Here is an 18,996-nt window from a genome sequence, read left to right as displayed (position 1 = left end):
CTGCTAAAATATAAATTGTTGAGACCCCAACGCGCTGACCCATATATCATAGAATACACAGTGTTTCAATGTACAGATATGTAAATTTATTAATTTACAAATCTGTAAGAGGTCATTGGCTTTGTCGTGTGACAGTGACGTTGATAGATTTTTGTGCCGTTAGAATTTCTTATCGGAAGTGAAATTTCCAAGTGAAAAAAAATTGGACGTTAACCCCCTTGCGCCCCCTCCTAGCCCCCCCCCTCGCACCCCCCATGCCCCCCCCCCCCATGCCCCACCCCCGCCTGTCTCCTTGCCACGTTACATGTCAGTGTTCTAAATGCGCATGCTCTCGTCAACGCACACTTGGTTCTGGGGCTTTACTTGTGAATGGTGCTCTTGGCACAGACGACGGTGAAAAATATTTAAAACTGCAAATGTTGCTTTCTAAAAAAAAAGAAATCTACATGAAAAAATTGCATTTTAAAAGCTTCATTTTCTTTGAATCTCCAATTCAAGGAACCTTTTGTAAATGTTTATAAATGTACGGTGTCTAAAAGCATGTAGAGATTCATGCTTGGAATTACATGAGGAAACAGAAAGAGGAACACACATTATACACAAAGTGCTTGCCACAAATGAACTACAATACCTTGATAATCTCATCAAGGAGCAGAAGCCATCGAACAAAGATGGTCACCGCATCGCACGCTTTCAGATGCGCTGCTTCCGGCCGTCTGGAATGCTCTTCCTTCCGACATTAGGAAGCCACTGGAGCTATGCAAATTAAAATCTAGATTGAAAGCTTATTTATTTTGAACTGTTTTTTGCATTTAGTTTTTTATCCAGCCTCTGCACCTCCGATTGCCACAGTTGGCTACCTACGGTTGCGAAAGAAGTTCAACATGCATACATTCATACACAGATGAGAGGACTCTACACAGGATAATGACATCATCCGACCTGGCAAGAAAATAAAGTGGGATTGAGCAGGATGGCCGATGGTCATGAATAATAACGAAGTGGCAGCTAAAGAATTAAAGTGGTTCACGTGCAGGTGCTGGGCTGCTTGGTTGGGGGAGGTCTTCATTCAGCAGGGGATTGACCACGGCTAATGATGATGATGGTGGTTAATAAGAAGCAGCTCTTTACTCTCAACTCACCATTCACCCAAACAAAAACAAAACTGTAGCAATGAGTTCCTTCTGAGTTGATGTGTCTTTCTAACGACTTTGGTAGCCAAGCATGGTCGTGTGCCAGCAAATCCTAAATTAAACAAGCGGATAAGTCAGTGCAGCACTTGTGATAAGTTTACAGGCGCATTTTTATCCAGCCGTGATTGACTGCTTAAGAGGCCGTTAACAATTCATGTTGCCACAAGCAAAACAAAGACATGCAGGCCGCAGTGTCCCATAAATATTTGACGGGGTGACGGGGCCACTTTTACTGCCCCTGCTCATAAACCCTCTGACTAAAAGCTGCCGTCTAAGAGCAGGAGTGAGCCATGCTAGGCAAGCGCCACACACACAGTGCCCCTACCCAGCATTATGCAGGTGATGAGGTTTCCCTATGATGATTAAATACTCGTCAAAGGCGATGCTTAGGAGTGCCGGTGAGTAGATGCGACTGAAGTTAAAGCCCAGGCTTAAGGCCTTCTTCTGCGTATGACTCACCTTCTCCCACCTTACAAAGTGTTTGAATTTCGATCATACATTGAAGAGAAAAATACAATCCAGCAGATATTTTGTTAACGAAATTAGTGACGATAATATTCGTCGATGGATTGTTGCCGGTTATTTTTTTTTTACTTTCATCAATGATGACTGGCCGATGAACAACGCCTTACGACGCAAACTAAATTAATGAGTCTGAATGAAGGTGCGTGATGTAAAAACACATTATCCATAGTTTTTATGCGTTTGTTAATTGGCTGGGACATGGAAGTTACCTTGGCTGATGGTCCTTTTCTGGTAAATAGACAAGACAGAGGGCTGTATCTTTTACACCAATAGCGATGCCTTGCCATACATATTAACGCGTGACGAACCAGCAATTATAAATCAGATTACGTGTGAACACTGGTGAACTCTCACTACGGCATAAGTATGAGTTTAACATTGAGACTTATTGTGAATATAGCCTTGCAAGCATGTGCTACCCTCCCCCGCTCTCAAGTCAACGAGTTGCCATGATTTAGGTCTGATAATTTGATTCAAAGAATCAATTTATTTTTTTAACATCGTGACCCCTGCAGCCACTAGAGGCACTACATTTGACCGCATTGTAAAAACTGAATCAACTTTCGCAATGTGGTGCATTGTCGCGTCAAGCGAACGCAGGGTTCACAAGAACGAATTAAACGGCAAGTTATGTTAACAATATTCATATTCAGCCCTCTGTCAAATCCACTGCCGGATGAAAGCCTCGCCACGTTGCGTCGACCGTGTGGGTTGTTCGACCACACTTCTCCACGGTGGTCAATGTGGATTGGTGAAGGGAGGGGGGGGGGCGAGGCGCAGGACTGGTTCAGATATCCATCACCACTTATTGTCCGCCATCTCGGGGAATCGAACTCGGGTCGCCATATTCCACGGCGCAATTCACTCACCCACTGTGCCACCACTCCCACCCATTCAGCAGCAGCATACATGAATCTAAAATCATCAATTCTAGCAGCACACGCGATTCGATACATGTATCTCGAGCGAAACAATCAGTTTTAATTGCTCAATCAATGCTTCATTACACCCCCAATGCATGTGTTTGCCCTCATGTCTTGTCTGCAAACACATTGCACATTGAGAAAGATGGTGCACGCTTTTGCTGATCGTGTAACACAAAGCCTCATTACATTTCCATGCTGAACATATGTTAAATAGACGCCAATTAATATAGCTCCCATTTGCATCACTTTACTGGAATTATCAAGGAAATAAATGAATCCCCCGAATATTGGAGTAAAGTTCGATAATACTTGAGAATATGAGACACTAATTGTAAACAACAATGCAATAACTAATAGATGTGTAACAGTGCACCTGGCGAGGTAATTGCACAGCTTAGATATTCACTCATTGTTGCTGGATAATATCACGTAGTAATCGAGTTCATGCTTACATATTTGATCGGTATATTTCCCCCCCCCCACTTAATTCCAACTGTTCTTTTGGGGTCTTATCATGAGATAAATAATATAATCCATTAGAAAATTCAGGTTAGCAGTGCACATAATATCTTGGAGACATCTTTCGCGGGACCTCTCCAGAAAAGCCCTTCATCGGCATTTTGTTCCGTCACACATTCTGCTCCAAGATTACACTGGTAGGAACCTCCTGGTTACATCAGCCCACAGGGGATTATTGTGTCCGTCCGTCCGTCGTGCATCCAAGAATGGGTGGGGCTGGGTGAAGAGGGGAGGGTGGGGAGGGGCTGGGTGGGGAGGGGCTGGGTGGGGAGGGGCTGGTCACCCCGTGGTGCCCTTATAAAACTCAACGTTTAACCGACTCACGCCGGCTTGTGCCCGCCCTCACAGTCGGCCATATTTGCGGAATACACCACGCCGCCATTGACCCTGGCCATTGACCGAGCAACCCAACGTTCCTACCAGCTCCCTCCGCAGGAATGTGTTTGCATGACAGTCAAGCCGATAGTTTTTTTTCATTTCCAAAGCTAAAATTTATACATTGAGAGAATCATTGATAAGATTTTAAGGTTTATATTTTTTTCATATCAATTCTTCTTTAACGTATATCGTACATCAATATATATGAAAGGGAAATTTGTGAATATGTGTGTCTGTTCGAAACGTTTAGCATACTTCCCAACATGCAACAAACTTGAAATTTGGCATGTGGGTAGCTTCCAGACTGTACACAATGCAAAAAGTATAAAAATTTACTTCTGCATTTTGGGGGCGGCAATAATGGATGTAATATATTGCATGGCAAGTGAGCGGTGACGTCACATCTGTGATGTCACCCGCATGCGGCAGCGTCACGCAGTGTGCCTGCTGACGTCACGCATCCCCCCCCCCCACCCTCCGCATAGGCCGTGTACTAATCCAAGACAAGAATCCAAGTCTCGGGCAAAGCCGGGTAGTAAAGCTAGTTCTTAAATATATGTAATTGTTGGTATAGCAATAACTCAAGAAATATCCAAGGCTGTGCTCTCCGTTTGCCTGGGTGCAGTGTGGGCGATGTCCTTGCCCAATACAAGTCCAGCTAACTCAAAAACTCAATAAACAATTAAAAAATCCAATTTAATGATGTTTTCCTTTGTGTGCAGTCATTAGTGAATGGTCTTCACCGTCAACTTGCTACACATGAGAACCTGGTTATTAAGTTTGGGTTCCTGAAAGCTGAAACGTATATTCGAACTCAGGATCTCGGCCACACTGGGCTCATTGCTCTGACGCCCTGAGGAACCCAGCTTCCTCACATTTTGAACTCTAATACTTAACCAGTATGGTAACAGTAAGCTTAACTCCAACGTGATTCTCACCATCGAATTTGTTCAATCTGGTGGAGTCAACTTGCCGTGCATAGGTTTATCGGGGAAATACATTTTCCCAGGATACATTTTACAGGTTTGATATGTTGGCATAAACACCTTTAAAATAATGTAACTATCATAATAGGGCCCAACAACTCTTGTAACATCTGCGAACTTGAATACCGCATCTTACATGATGCTGATTTCAGCTATGTCCACAATTGTGCAAAGGTTATTTTGTAAGCACAAGGAGAGGAGTGACATTGCATGACCCTTATTTATGGGGTCTGGCATCTGTGACACATTTTGTGGGTTCACACGACTGGGGTTTTGTATGCTCATTGGCATTTGGTTGTGTCGTATGGCGTTACCGGGACTGAGTTATTTTCTCTCCTGGGAAGCTGTCTGGCTTTCATCTAAAGGCCGTTCAGTGGAGCCAGCTGTTATTAAAACAACTGTCATTGCATTGCGATCAATGAACTCCTGTATTGATTTTGACCAACTGAGCTTAATGCACATTTCCGCATAACGCCGGGAAGTGAGAGAGAGACATACTCTTAGGTTTTTCGGTAAAGTCACGTAGGTAAAAAATTAATAATAATAATAAATATAACTGAAATAATAATAGAAATACAATAATAAAAACTCTCCTCTCTTTTTTTGTATTTGGATTGTCAACCAACATCGGGTAAAACATCAACAAGATGCACCAACTGTTCTCTTTTAGCCCCCCCCCCAACACGTTCCACTCATTGGCTTTCACATTCAGATAACCACCTCCCCCTTCCCTCCCCCCTTAAACTTGTATTTAAGAACTTGACTCTTGAAATTTTGCCTCACTTGAGACAGTAAATCTAGCTGTGACGGTCCCACCTGATGACGGAGACTTGTGCTGCCTCCGAAACGTCGTGATTTATTATTTTATTTCTATTATTATTTCAATTATATTTATTATTATTTATTTTTTACCTACGTGACTTTACCGAAAAACCTAAGAGTATGAATCCTTGCAGTCACGAAAGCTTCAAATCTAGAATTAAGTGAGAGAGATACTTTATAACTTACCGTATCGCCACTTTTCGTACGGTGGTCAGTAACGTCGTCGCTTCAGATTTTTACCCAAGTGTTGGAAAAAACAAGGTGAGCATATTTGGCCCCTCTCAAAGAGAACTATGTATTGCTCTCCAATTTGAATGCCCTCCTGGAACAATGATGAAATTACATCACTTGATATTTCTCAGTGGACGAAGAAGTGAGCGCGAAAGAGAATAAAAGGCAGCATTCGACGTGATCAAATCACAAAGCAGCTGCAGAAGGTAGTGGGCAGGTATACATAGGACTATTGGTATATTAGGCTATGCTACTATAATGGTGATTAATCTGCTATCCGTCTGTCGCTGTCAATCAATGGGCCAAAACGGTTGACTGTGTGGATTTAAGTAAAGTACCAGCACAGAAATTTTCATGTAAAGACTGCCGCCATCTGCAAAGCATGCGTCGAAAATGTATGCGACCTTTAGATTTTGACAACATTCTGACTCCCGTGTGATGATTTTCAGCCCCCCTTTATTTTCACACTCGCAATATTTACACATTTGCATGATGCCGCAAAAACGTCCACCGCCGTGGCAATATCGGCGGTGACCGCCGTGCACGCGGGATGGAACACCCGGTTAGCCGCGAACCGGCAAGCGTCGCTTTTTTGTCACAGACGCTCACGCGTTCCACCACGTGACGGCTCTCACCCCCCCCATTCTCCCTCTCGCCAGCATGCCCCAGAGCTGGGGCTGGCAAGCAACGACAGCGGGGATGGCGTGGAGAGTATGATTATAATCAGTGGCAAATGCCGCCTTTACTCCTAGGCTTATTCGGTCTGGCAGTAGGGCAGCAGCAAAAGTAAAAGATGTCGCGGGCGGCTAAAACTAAAGTCTAGCCCGAAACCGCTGCGGTCATTTGTAGTGACTGGCACGTGTAGCTTTCTCTTTGTATTCTTGGCCCGTGGCAGTTATTTTTTTTGTTAAGCGCTCTGCTGCAATGCCCTGAGATAAAGGAGAGGGAGAGACGCAGTTGCTTAACGTTTCTTTCTTCAGTGAGGCCAATGGCCAGTGGGTGTTGTGAGCCTATAAAGTTTCAAGGTTTGGTAGAATTTATAATTTATATAGATATGTTACTATTTTGGTTTCTGTAGTGTAAACAAATTGCAATCAGCCACAGGCTTATGCAACATTAAGTTAATATAATTCATAATTACAATCATATGCAGTGTAATAACACTAAATGTGTTATTAGTGCGAAATAAGTTCAACATACATAAGAATGAAGATGGCTTTAACCAAATAATTAGGACATCAATGCAGATTGAGTTGAGTGACAGGATCGTATGCTACTTGTGTGTTTGTATATACATATACGGACAGGAATATTGTCACGGCAGTTCACATTTTAGGAGCAACAGAGGAGAGAGAGAGAGAGTCACTTCCCATCATGCAGTTTTGTTTAAGTGTCCAGGGGTCAGGCAGCATCTCCCCGGAGCCGAGGGGTGCACGGCGGACTTGTTGAAGAGCTCCGGGTCAGGGCTGAGGTTTCTTTTGTTAGTGTTGCTTCCCCCATAGCAGTGGGGGTCATTGATGAGATAAGCGTTGAATTCTAAAGTTTATAAACAATTGGGTCTTGCATCACCAGCCAAGGATTCCAACCTCGAAGCTGTTCGTAGAAGAAGGATCGAAGTGCTATCTTGAGATAATGCCACGCTTGTTCAACTTTTTCCGTATAAATGTATTATTTTATTTCGAAGTAATTGCAGGGAATGTGTTCAGGTGACATTTTTACAAAGCTCCCTGTAACTTATAAGTTACAGAATGCCGACCTAAAAGCTAGCGTGACAAATTGAGCAGGTGAAATTATTTAAACATTACAACAGAATTTATAACAGATATTTCAAAGTCAGAGTGTTGGCATGAGCGTATATCGATTGTCATCTCTGTGCTGGGTGAAAATTCCACGTTACTATGGCAAGGATGTAAACACTGTGAAAATAATAACAACAACATTGGATTGACAGTACTGTACATTCTTCTTCTTATTTGTGTGTATATTGTATACATGTTAAAATGGGTGCTGGCTGATGGTCCAGAATAATAGCAGTGTCAGCCATGGAGTAGTAGGCATGTGAAAGGGCGTCCACTAAGGAAATGAAGAGATGAAATCGGCTCGCGTGCTTCGGGGCTATGTGGATTATTCCATCGCTTGATCGTGAAGGAGGGCAATGGCTTGGGTGAGGCCTTAATCCGGCAATGGATTGATTCATGGCTGATCATGATGATGATGGTAGATGGAATTAAATCTGAACCATGATACTCATTCCAATTGTTTTCGTAGAGCTGATGATGACGTAGAGCAACAACTTATTTTACTTTCTGGTGGTTGAGGCAGATAATTGCTTTAGGAGTAGCGGAGTGGTATATCTCTGTGCTGATGTCGCCGTCGTATGTTGTGCGTCAAGTCTCCGCATCTGTAGCTTGCCATGGCTTGTGCATCGGATGCGGCCCAGAAGCTTGGCGGAAGATCTAAGCCATTGATTATTATTTGGTTCTTTCGGTTAAGTCACGTCTAAAGATAAAATAATAAATTAAATTAAATAATAGAATACGACGTTTCGATTGCAACACAAGCAATCATCATCAGGTATAATGAAATAGCGACATTATATCTAACCAGAAAACTATAGACAGACATATTAGCAGACAGATATCACAAGATACATAGCGGGAGCAACACAGGTGACACCTGTGAGCAACACAGGTGTCACCTGTGTTGCTCTCGCTATGTATGTATCTTGTGATATCTGTCTGCTAATATGTCTGTCTATAGTTTTCTGGTTAGATATAATGTCGCTATTTCATTATACCTGATGATGATTGCTTGTGTTGCAATCGAAACGTCGTATTCTATTATTTAATTTAATTTATTATTTTATCTTTAGACGTGACTTAACCGAAAGAACCAAATAATAATTCCTGCAGTCACGAAAGTTCTAAAATTAAGATTAAGCCATTGATGTTCTGCATCATCGGGTCTTTATACGAGGAGGAGTTTGTTTGTGACTTCGTCTGGACTCATTCTAATAACATTTAAGTACACATATGATTCGTTTGTGTGTGTGTGTGCGCGCTTGGGGAGCGGTGGTGCAGCGGTTAGCATGCCGCGTTGTAAACCCAGTGTTCAATTCCCACTCACGGCGAACACTGGTGACGATTATCTAAACCTGGGCCTCCCCTAAGGCCACGCAGCCTCATGAGTACCTGGTCTGCTGTCTAATCATCGCCACTCTGGAGACAAAGCCGGCCGGCCGATCGTGGTGCTGGCCACCCACCACTTTGTGTGCCGTGCCGGCCTTTATAGGTGCTGCTTGCTAACAGCACTTGCCCCAACAGTCTGTTAAGGCTGTACGGGTATCCTGTGTATTTGTGTATTTGTGTATGAGCATGCAATATGGCACTACGTGACACCTTTGACATCTCTCGCGGTTCATTGCAAGTACGAGAAAGGAGGCGCAGCTTCCCGGTTCTCCTGTGCCATCAAGTTACCGATAACCGCGATGCGCAGGCTGGCATCAACGGCGGTGCATGCAGCTTGTAATTTATTGGCTTTATTGGGACGTCGGCGATCCGGCACAATGCAAATGCTTTGTGGGAACACCGTAGGGGGTGAGGTGAACTCTGTGGGAAGGGGTGTGAGGGCATGCATAACATGTGTTCATTAGGTATACGTTTATTAGGCCTGCTTATTCATTTATTTAATCATTTGTTCCCCCCCCCCTTCAAAGAAAATGTAATGCGCAAAAGTCCTGGGAGTCATTTTGTGAGTGGGCCTGCTGTTAGCATGAATAAATCACTTTACATCACGTGGCTTCACGCACCCACCAAGGGTCTCTGTTTGGGGAGAGAGAAAAAGTAAAACATTTTTTTGCCGTTTCAACAGTGAAATGAATTAACAGACAACGCACATCTCCTCCCGTCAGAAATTTATATTTGTTTTCGAGCCCATCAGCTAATAATAGGCCTTCCAGACCACTGTGTTTCATATCAGCAATGTATTTCGGCAGTTGGTTTGCTTTTCACAAATGCTGCTGGATAATATTGCTCCAGAAAAAGGCAATAGGTAAATCGACGGCAACATACCTTTAGTTTGATGGACAAGCAGAATGGAGTTTTGCTCATATACGCTTTATAATATAATTATATAAAGCAAGCATCAGTTTAATCTGTAATCGTGTCATGACTGCCCTGCAATGAGATGAATTAGCGAAACAAAAAAGTGAGCAAAACACAATTTGTAAAGTGCAAGGACAAGAACGCTACTTTTAAAAAACGAAATGTTCACACAAATTCTAATCAGTCCATCCATATGTCAACATCTCTCGTAACCTCGAAAATATTTTCTTTGCTACATTTAATCTCCAGTTCTGTGATTGTGCGAACAGCACCCAAGCTGAGCATCAGTTTGTAGGAACACAGACGCGCCAAACAGCAGTGGCTGTTGCTGGTAATTTCAATAAATGTAGCCTCCCGACAGGAGATCATTTTAAAAGTGCTCCCTTTTTTCATTATCAAATGGTTGGCTTTGTGACACCGATTATGGAAAGGCAAACATTGCGAAACATCGTAGGTAAAAAAAAAGACTAAACGTTGTCTTCAAACGCAGCACATTCATGCCATCTTTGATCAACGGCCGGGGGGGGGGGGATCCAGAGAAAGTCCTTGAACCAACTTCTTGGGATGAAATGTTGCTGCTGAGGGACGAGTCGCATTATTACCTCTCAGGTAATTTTTTTTCCTACGATGGACCTTTCATAACAAACAGGTTAGAATTTTTTTCAACAGAAATTTTATCGGAGAGGAATCTTTCACCTTTTGCAAAAATCCCGTCAAAAAACTCTCATCTTTGTTGTTGTACGCATTGGTCCAAGCAGCGCTCCACAGTAATGCGTGCTTCTGATTTTAAATATAAGTGTGTGTTTTTGTGCAAACATTGAATAAAGGGATTTCTGAGAAACGGCACAATTATCGCAATTGCTGTGATAGAAAATACAGAGTAGACAAATGCTGCAAATTAGTAGACTATGTTGCATTAACCGATGGCTCTTGTGTAGCTCACGTAACACTGCAATCCGCAAAAAAAAAGATGGCATGAACGTGTTATTTTATGCAGGAAAAAAAATATTCCACAAACCAGGAAATTAAATGCATTATTTACAAGGATGTCTTGTTTGTGTGCCTGCCCTGAGCGTCCATTTCTTGGCCAGTATTTATCGTGGGCCTTTGGATGTAACAGGTTAGCTTTTCAAAAAGATTGCTGGAGAGTGTACACTCATATATTAGTGTGGACCTTTTAAATAATGACCACCCTTATCTATTATGAAGCATTCCTTTCACTTATTTAAGTCTACTTGACTTAAAGAAATGTATCCCACAAAGCCATGGAACTATTTAAAAAAATGTGTCCCCTTCTGAAGAATGCTTTTATAGGTGTGCTTGAAACCAACGTGTAAAAAAAAATAATCTGACCACCAACAGCATTTCATGGGCAACACACATTGCATAAGGTTAAGTTAGGGGCATCGCCTTCAGAGTGTTGGTCTGTGCTCTGGCTCTGTAAGTACACCTCGTTTGCTGGCTGGATGGCTGGTTGAGTGACGGCATGCATCTCACTCTTTGTGCCTCCTTGAAGGATCACTGCAGCATCTGAGCGTGGAATGGAAAGGACCTTCGGCAGATAAATGTGCGCCGTGCCTCTGCCTTTTTTTTTGCCGGCCCGCTTTGCGCCGTGCTCTGAGAGCCTATCTTTCTCCGTCCTTCCCTCCAGTCCACCTCCCCCAGGCTGACCTTTCCTTCAGCCATCCGTCCAGCAAACATACAAAGAGCTGCTCGGAATGCCAATCATTATAACAATGGCTTCGCCGAGAGCCCTCTGTGGTTTCAACGATTGTCATTTGCTGTTTTCCCATCGAGACTCATTACGACGTCTCTTCCGTCGTCTCTTTTTCTGCGTTGCAAAATAGGCAAATGGATGTACAGTGACCGGTGCTCAGAGAGAAACTTCAATTGATTTGTGCACGTGTGTGTATGTTTGTGTGCAGCTCTTGGTTGAGCGGTAGTATAGCGGTTAGCGCGCTGCGCTGCGAACTCAGTGGCATGGCCAACACCAGTCACAATTATATGAACCGGTCCTGGGCTTCCCCTAGGTCGACTCAGCCTCAAATGAGTACCTGGTGTGGTGTGTAAATATCAGCAATAGGGAGACAAAGGCGGGCGGGCGTGGTGCTGGCCACCCACCCCCTCGTGTGCCATGCCGGCCTTCCTAGGTGCTCGCTAACAGCACTTTCCCAAACAGTCTGTTTAGGCTATACAGGGGATCTTTGTCTTTGTGCGTCTCTTGTCCTATGCTGTCCTATATCGGTGATCACTAACTGCACTTGCCCCAACAGTCTGTGAAGGCTATACAGGGGTGATCTTTGTATTTGATATATTGTGGGGAGTGATACTGTTGTGTACTTCAAACCCGGCAACCCATGTTTGATTCCTAGTCACGGCTAAGTAGCCGTCCATAAATGGCGTCACGCACCTATGGGGGGGGGGGGGTCAGACATTTGTGACGATGTGTGACGAGGGGGGGGTGGTTGAGAAATGTGACGTCGCATCAAAATGCACAACTTTAAATAAATATAGACAACACGTTCTACTTAATTAAATAGACTTTTTAATATATATATTTTTCTCCTAAAATGTCAGAGTGCAGCGGCAAATTAAATACGCACTACAATGACAATAGTTTAAAGCGATTTGAAGCATGTTTTATTTTGGGGGGGGGGGGCAGAGCTTTGTGACGTCATGTTTGAGGGGGGGTCTGACTTTTTGTGACGCCGTGTGACGATGGGGGGGGGGGGTAAAAAATCGTCCAAAATCGCGTGACTTCATTTATGGACGGCCCCTAACATTTCTGGCGAATATCTGAACAAGTCCTGGGCATACCCCTAGGTTGACTCAGCCTTAAATGAGTACCAGGTACGGTGCGTACACTTCAGCACTGAGGAGCTGAAGGTACACTGTGCCTACCTTAATAGGTGCTCACAAACAGCATTTTCAACCATGTCGTCTGTTCAGGCTACACAGGGTTGAGGGCGGGGGGGGGGGTCTTTGTATTTGTTATGAAAATTCACGTGCAATTAAAAATGTTCCCGTACGAGTGTCGGTGAAACAACAGATGGTTTTTAGACGCTGCGCAGAATCGCTGTAGTTGTGTTTCACATGGAAGAGCGTGCAAGAAATATTAATGCAGACATTCGTGGCGAGCCAACACAACACGCCGTTCTATTCCGTCGAGGAAATAGAAATCAACCCTCGTTTTTTTTTATATATAACACAGCACATGCACCACGATGTACTGGTGGATATTGTATTATTATTATTGCCATGCCACCGGCATCGCAAAGTCACCGGCACCTGAATCGAGGTCCACAATTTTCTGGAGGTGCAGAGACCCGGGCCAGTTCACACTGGCTTTGTCTCTCCGACTGAGCGATAGTTTCAAGATTATTTCGTTTAACCGGGTGAGAACTCAGGAGACCATAATACTCTGATTTGCAACTGTGACTTGGGGCATTAGCTTGCCGGTAGGGACGGCTGATGATCGATGCGATGTGTGTATAATCTCAGTAATTTGGCGGCCGCTTTTTCGAATTTTGCCACATTTGGACCCTGACACTGGCTCGTTGCGAATGACGTCGGGGGGTACTTGACGTCCGATGTGCAGCGGACGGCACGTGGCAATATTGCGAGCGCCATAATAACCAGGGCGGCCAATTGGAATCGAACCGTGAGCCTCATCAATAAGTGGCAGACGCGCGACCGCTAAAGCTAACCTTTGGCACGATGGCTGGCCGCCCTCAAATCTGAAATTTCAACTCATTTCGCGCTCCTCATCCTTATTTTTGTTTAACCCGCTCATACCTCTCGGACAAAGGAAAATATGGACTGAACCAACAAAAAGTGCCTTACATTCAGCACTGGGAAAACAATATGTAGCGGTGCCGGTTGTTGGCTCTCCGTGGTATTATTAATTTCCAAAAAACTCCTCTCAGTCCAGCTGCCAAGTGCATCTAATGAGCGGTGCTTTTAAAAGTCGCAGTCGTTCATTTATTTATGCATTTATTGATCACCCGATGTATTTTGTTTTACTTGCTGATGCATTTACACACTGGCTTTACACCTACCCACCTCGCTTATTGAATGAAGCAGAGATTTGGCAGTGACATTTGTGCACTTAGTTAGACTGACAAACGATTCTGCCTAAAACATCTGTCTAAACGTAGCCCTCTTGCCAAGCCCATTTTTCATTTAAGTAAGGCTTTTTTTCTGCACTCCGTACTCCAAATCCTCCAGCACACACACAAACATACAGAATATTTGTTTGCATATGTGCTGCTTGTCTTTGTTGACCTTCTCAGAGTCTGTTAAATTTAATATGGGAATGTCTGTGTGCGCGTGCGTGCGTGCACGCAAAGTGTGTCTGAATTCATTAGTGGCCCGGTATCAATTGCAGTAAATATCGGGCTCGTTTTATAAATAGGGACATGCAGATGACCTGATTAAGAGATGGATGCTTTGGATGATGGCAAAAGAAGGCGTGTGTCACGGGGGGTTACGAGTGTGAGAGAAATTAACTGATGTCTTTGGGGGTACTATCCTCACCTCCTGTGGCTGGTGGCAATCGTTGCGAGAAAGAGCTTGTAGGCCAACGTGAGCCGTGTGTCGGGGGGAGGGGGTGTCCCGTTTTTTGAATGTGCTTTTTTTTTTAAATGCCTGGCATGTCCCTCAGGCTGATTACAGCTCTGGCCGTGTCTCACGTTTTACGTAAGCACATTCCATCAGTTAGACAATTACGACTATGAATGTGAGCTGATGATATAATTGTACGGAGCGCAACGCCTCGCAATGCCCAAGTGTCTTGCGCCTCAGCCAGCCGTGTGATTTCATCCTAATTTGAAAGTTAAGCGTGAAGGTCCACGCAGGGGCCCGGTGTGCCTTCGCTCGTTAATGACCGCCCTCTGATATTGTGCTCCCCCTCCGCCACTGCACTCTTCCCCGCAGGGAAAGCTGAACGAGTTGGCAGAGCGGCAAGCAGAGCTGGCCAGGCTGGACCACAGCACAAAGGACCAGCCTCAGGGCCCCCGGCTGTCTCATGACCAGAGGGAAGGCCTGAGGGCGGATCTACGCCACCTCAACACCCGCTTTGCCACGGTACTGAAGCTTTGCTTTCGTCGTGACCATCTGCGACGGTCACCGTGACCCGACTGGAGTATCGCATCCTCTCGGGGTTGATGACTCTCAAAGTCATGTTTACAGTACGACAACTGCGTAGGTATTCGGGGGTTGTGCTCTTTCGCTCTCCGATATCCTGAAATCCATACATTCTTCCTGTCATCTGAGCATTCGTGCATGGGAACAGGAGCCTCCCAGAAGTCGCAAGAGATTATTCTCCTTTTCCATGTCCATCCAATTAACACGGTTGGCTACGTCCGGTGCGAAAGAAGTTCAGCATACGTACGCGACATTTAGTGCAGAGTAAAATGGATGGATAAGTAAAGGATAAATAGGGTCTGCTCATAGCTCCCCCATACCAAATCGGATGAGTGGAGTTTTACTATAATCACAACATTTGACATAAGCATCATTTGGGCTTTGTGAGTCTCTAACTCATTCTTACGCAGCAGGCTGGTGTGATGAAGAGGCTGTCTAATAGATCTGCATTGTTCCTGTAATTCCCTTTCCATGGAATCCACTCAAATGTACAATACTCATTTGTGACCTGTTTGAGAAGAATCAGCTGAAATCCTTTCGACATCGATTTCACAGCAGTTCTCCCAGGAATCCAACTCAGGCTGCCAGGGCTGTGTTCTTCTTGCACACGCATCATGAGACCGATGACCCTCTCAGCCACTAGTTCGTTTTTTTTACGTCTTCCTTCAAAAAGATTACCATTACAGAATACATTTGTCTTATTTATGAGATATTTCTGGCAATGGCAAGTTCAAAGTTTTCAAAGGCTCTCGTGCTCACACGACCATGGGGAGTGTGTTCATCTTCACCAGGTGCTCCTGTGTCCTCCTGTTAATTCCACATTTCCACGTATAGAACAAACCCACTTTTTACATCGATATCCGATGGTAAAAATGAGGCAGTTAAGAGCGATAATCTCTTGCAATCACATCCCGGACGCACAAGACAACAGGCACTTGAAATCGTAATTTTTAATCGCCGTTTCCACCACTGTGCTGCTCTCCGGAGTCGGTTGAGGTGTTTGGCTGAAATGGGCTGTGTTTGAACATTATGAAATGTGCTCAGTGGGGGAAACTTGAAGCCCTTTGCTCATTTCGTACGCTCGCCACGTGATCGAGAGCACACCGCCGCACGGCTGAGTACGCCGCAAACGGTGATTCGCGATTATTCTCGAAAAATGCGAAATATCTATCGTGATCAAAAGACAACACTGTGAAGAGATGTCACCTGCTTGCTATTACAGTTCGTTTGATTGACTTACGAAAAAAAACCCCTCCTCCTGGTCAAATAACATCTCGCTAAATTTCTGGCGTTGACATCGTAATGTCGAAGCGATGCGATCGAGAGTCGACGGGAAAATCGCACGTGTGAAAAAAGGCGCTACGTTTTCGCATGCTGCGCAATGTTTTTTGCGCCTGTGCTCGCAGCTGCGCAGGAATTCTTTTGAGTCGGTAGCCACTTGCCACCGTTCCGGAATGCTTTGGGCCCGTGACGAATCTTCCCGGTGTTTATCAACCCAGCGGCAGAATGTAAATTACGGTATACTTCGGTTCAAATGCTTTCGACGAAACACCAAGCGACAAGCTGGTCAGAGCTGAAAATCAGCGAAGCTTCCAGCGATTTTCAAAGTCAAGTTTTTTGGGGGTGACACCAAAACAATCTCACCAACATGACGTGTCGCAATTGTTGTGTGAAGGAAGTACTTTGAGAGCAAAATAAATATATAAAGATGTGACGGAGAGAAGGAATGAGGGAGACGGTGAATAAATCTTCCGCTCGGGGATTATTTTTGTTCCTCCTTCCAAATTGGTGACAGACGTGAATGCGGCGGATAATAAAGCAGGTGGGTTAGTGTGGAGAACCTGGAGGAACAATGCGGTGCAGTGGAGGGTGGCTCCCGCAGGAATTCTGAGGTCTATGAAAAAGGGTCAAAGATACGGGGCACGTCTGTTGGCCTATCCACTCATGATCGCACATCTAATTGAAGGTATGTTTAGTTATTTATTTAATGTGGTTATTCATTTAGTTATTAGGTTTCTACAATTTTAATTAGAGAATGTAACAGTGTGCCACGAGACTGTGCCCTTTTGGCAGCTGTGGTGGGGTAGGATGGCCCAGAACACAAACATATGTTGAGTGTTTTTTTATCCTCTGCTGTGGATTGGTATAATCAGTCTAACCCCATTATTGCTTGTGTTGCTAACAGCTTTCTGGACCCAAATGCTTTTGGACTTTTTGATTTAAAAAAATCCCATGCAGATGCCCAAATGGTGATTTGCAGTTCGGTACAAAGCCAGCTGGTGTTAACCTTGGTGAGTTCAGAGCACATAGTAAGGTCAAGCGTGTGTTTTTGTTGTTGTTAAATACCATCTGTGTTGGACACGGTTGCATGTGTGTTTGTGACACCGTCAACAATCTTCCAGCGTCAAATATAATGCGTGTAGCCTAACCGGTTTGCATTATTATATCTTTACATGTGGCGCCTTAGGTTCGAATGTCCGACCTGTAATGTGCTTGCTTTACGACTTTACGAGCCTCTTCATTTCCAGCACTTCCGTGCTAAGTTTGCTCTGGCCACACGACGACGAGGAAAAATTAATGCAACGTTTTTTGTTTTTAAACATAGACCTGCTCTGGTTCGGACCGTGCGAAAACCAATTTATTTCCCGCGACGCGCCAGGTCCCCTGGAAACCAAGCCTGTCAGCCAGTCGGCATCGCCGGTGTACCATTGACAGAGAGCAGCGGAGTGTCGCACCAGCATATTAGTAGATTAGTCCTGCTATAGCGGAAGAAAGCGAGTCGCATTCGCCTCGAAAATTGGTTCAGCCAGAATGTCGACAGACAAGCAGACAGGCTAGATAGACACAGTGCAGTAAAACTGTATTTGTACATTCATTTAAATGACAAATAATGCGAAGGTTAGCCGGCAGACCATTTTATGTTGCGGTAGCACTGTGCGGTATAGTTCGGTTACGCTTAGAATGTTTTCTTCTTCCTGGCGAACGTTGTAAGCACTGTTTTTCCACGACATAATTGTCTCTGCAAGAGAAAGTATTGTTGCACGAGCGTGTGTACACTGGCTAGTTGGGTCGATGAATACGTTGCTGCAGATCTGATAAAACAGACAGCAGATCAATGCATTTAGTCTGAACCTTTACAATGGCGTCAGGGGCAGGGGAGAAATATCCTGGCCTAAAAATAAATACCGTTCATTTTGCAAAATTCACATGTTATGTTTTTACGATTGTTATTTCGAGTCAAAGCTGGTATTATCTTTTTACTTAGCCAGTGTGCATTTTATTTTATTAAACGTGCCGCTGATAAGCAATGAGATGTTTTTAATTAACAAAACAAGAACGTGCAAAAATGTTTGCTGAGAAGAAGTTGATCACACGAACAGGATCAGAAGGAACATTGTGTGGAAGCGGTTAGCGCGTACGTTCATAGTGGAATATAATTGAACATTCTTTTTTCCCCATATGCCTTGCAAATTGGTATATAAAGGGTTTTCAAGAAAATGGGTTTGTTGAGAAAGAAATAGTTTTGTGAGGCACAACAACAACATCTGTTGACAAGATTGGCTTTTTCATGACACCGTTGGTGACCTAGTTTTACGCCTTAAACTGTGCTGTGGCATTAAAGTGGTGGAAGCAGATTGTTGAGGCCTCTGTCGTTATGGCGACAGAAGTTATCAGTGACAAAATTAAGCGGAGCTGGGCTATCCGATTATTTTATTAATCTACATTTTTAATGTTTTTTTTTTTAATTGAGGTAAGCGCACAAGTCGGTACAATGCACCAGTGGTCGATTACCCTAATTAATTATCATTTCATTCCGTGACTAACATATTTGGGGAAAGAAGACTCACCTCCAGTTCCCGCGTGTACGATATACGAGAGGTCATTGGCAGGCCTTGGTGACCTCATCAGCATCGTCAACCATATCACGCTGGGCGTGGCTTGTCTGGGGTTTCCCACCTTCAGGAGGCAGGACGTGGAGGAGAAAGGGGGGGGGGGTGTCTGCCATCTTTAAAGGGGCCTGTGTAATCGAGAACAAGAAAATGTAGTTACACATTTTCAGTCGTCGACTTGACTTAATCTCCCAATTATCCCACCTCTAAATGTGACCGCTGAGATATATGCGCCAGTGCAGTTCGTAAATACGCACTGCTTGTGAAATGCCCAATAT

At 44.2% G+C, this 18,996-nt stretch overlaps 1 protein-coding gene across 6 annotated transcripts in view; it reads left to right on the top strand.

Annotated features, from left to right (window-relative positions):
• LOC144734286 (dystrophin-like) overlaps positions 1-18,996 on the top strand; it is a 636,663-nt gene that overhangs the window by 447,240 nt on the left and 170,427 nt on the right. For all 6 annotated transcript variants that reach the window (XM_078616432.1, XM_078616429.1, XM_078616430.1 and 3 more), the window contains one exon: positions 14,619-14,768. In XM_078616432.1, coding sequence (XP_078472558.1) covers positions 14,619-14,768 — 150 coding nt within the window. The remainder of the gene's footprint in view (positions 1-14,618; positions 14,769-18,996) is intronic.

This window comes from Lampetra planeri, chromosome 50 (assembly GCF_965212315.1).
Source record: "Lampetra planeri chromosome 50, kcLamPlan1.2.h2, whole genome shotgun sequence".
Lineage (NCBI taxonomy): Eukaryota > Metazoa > Chordata > Hyperoartia > Petromyzontiformes > Petromyzontidae > Lampetra > Lampetra planeri.
This window is presented reverse-complemented; position numbering and strand designations above follow the sequence as displayed.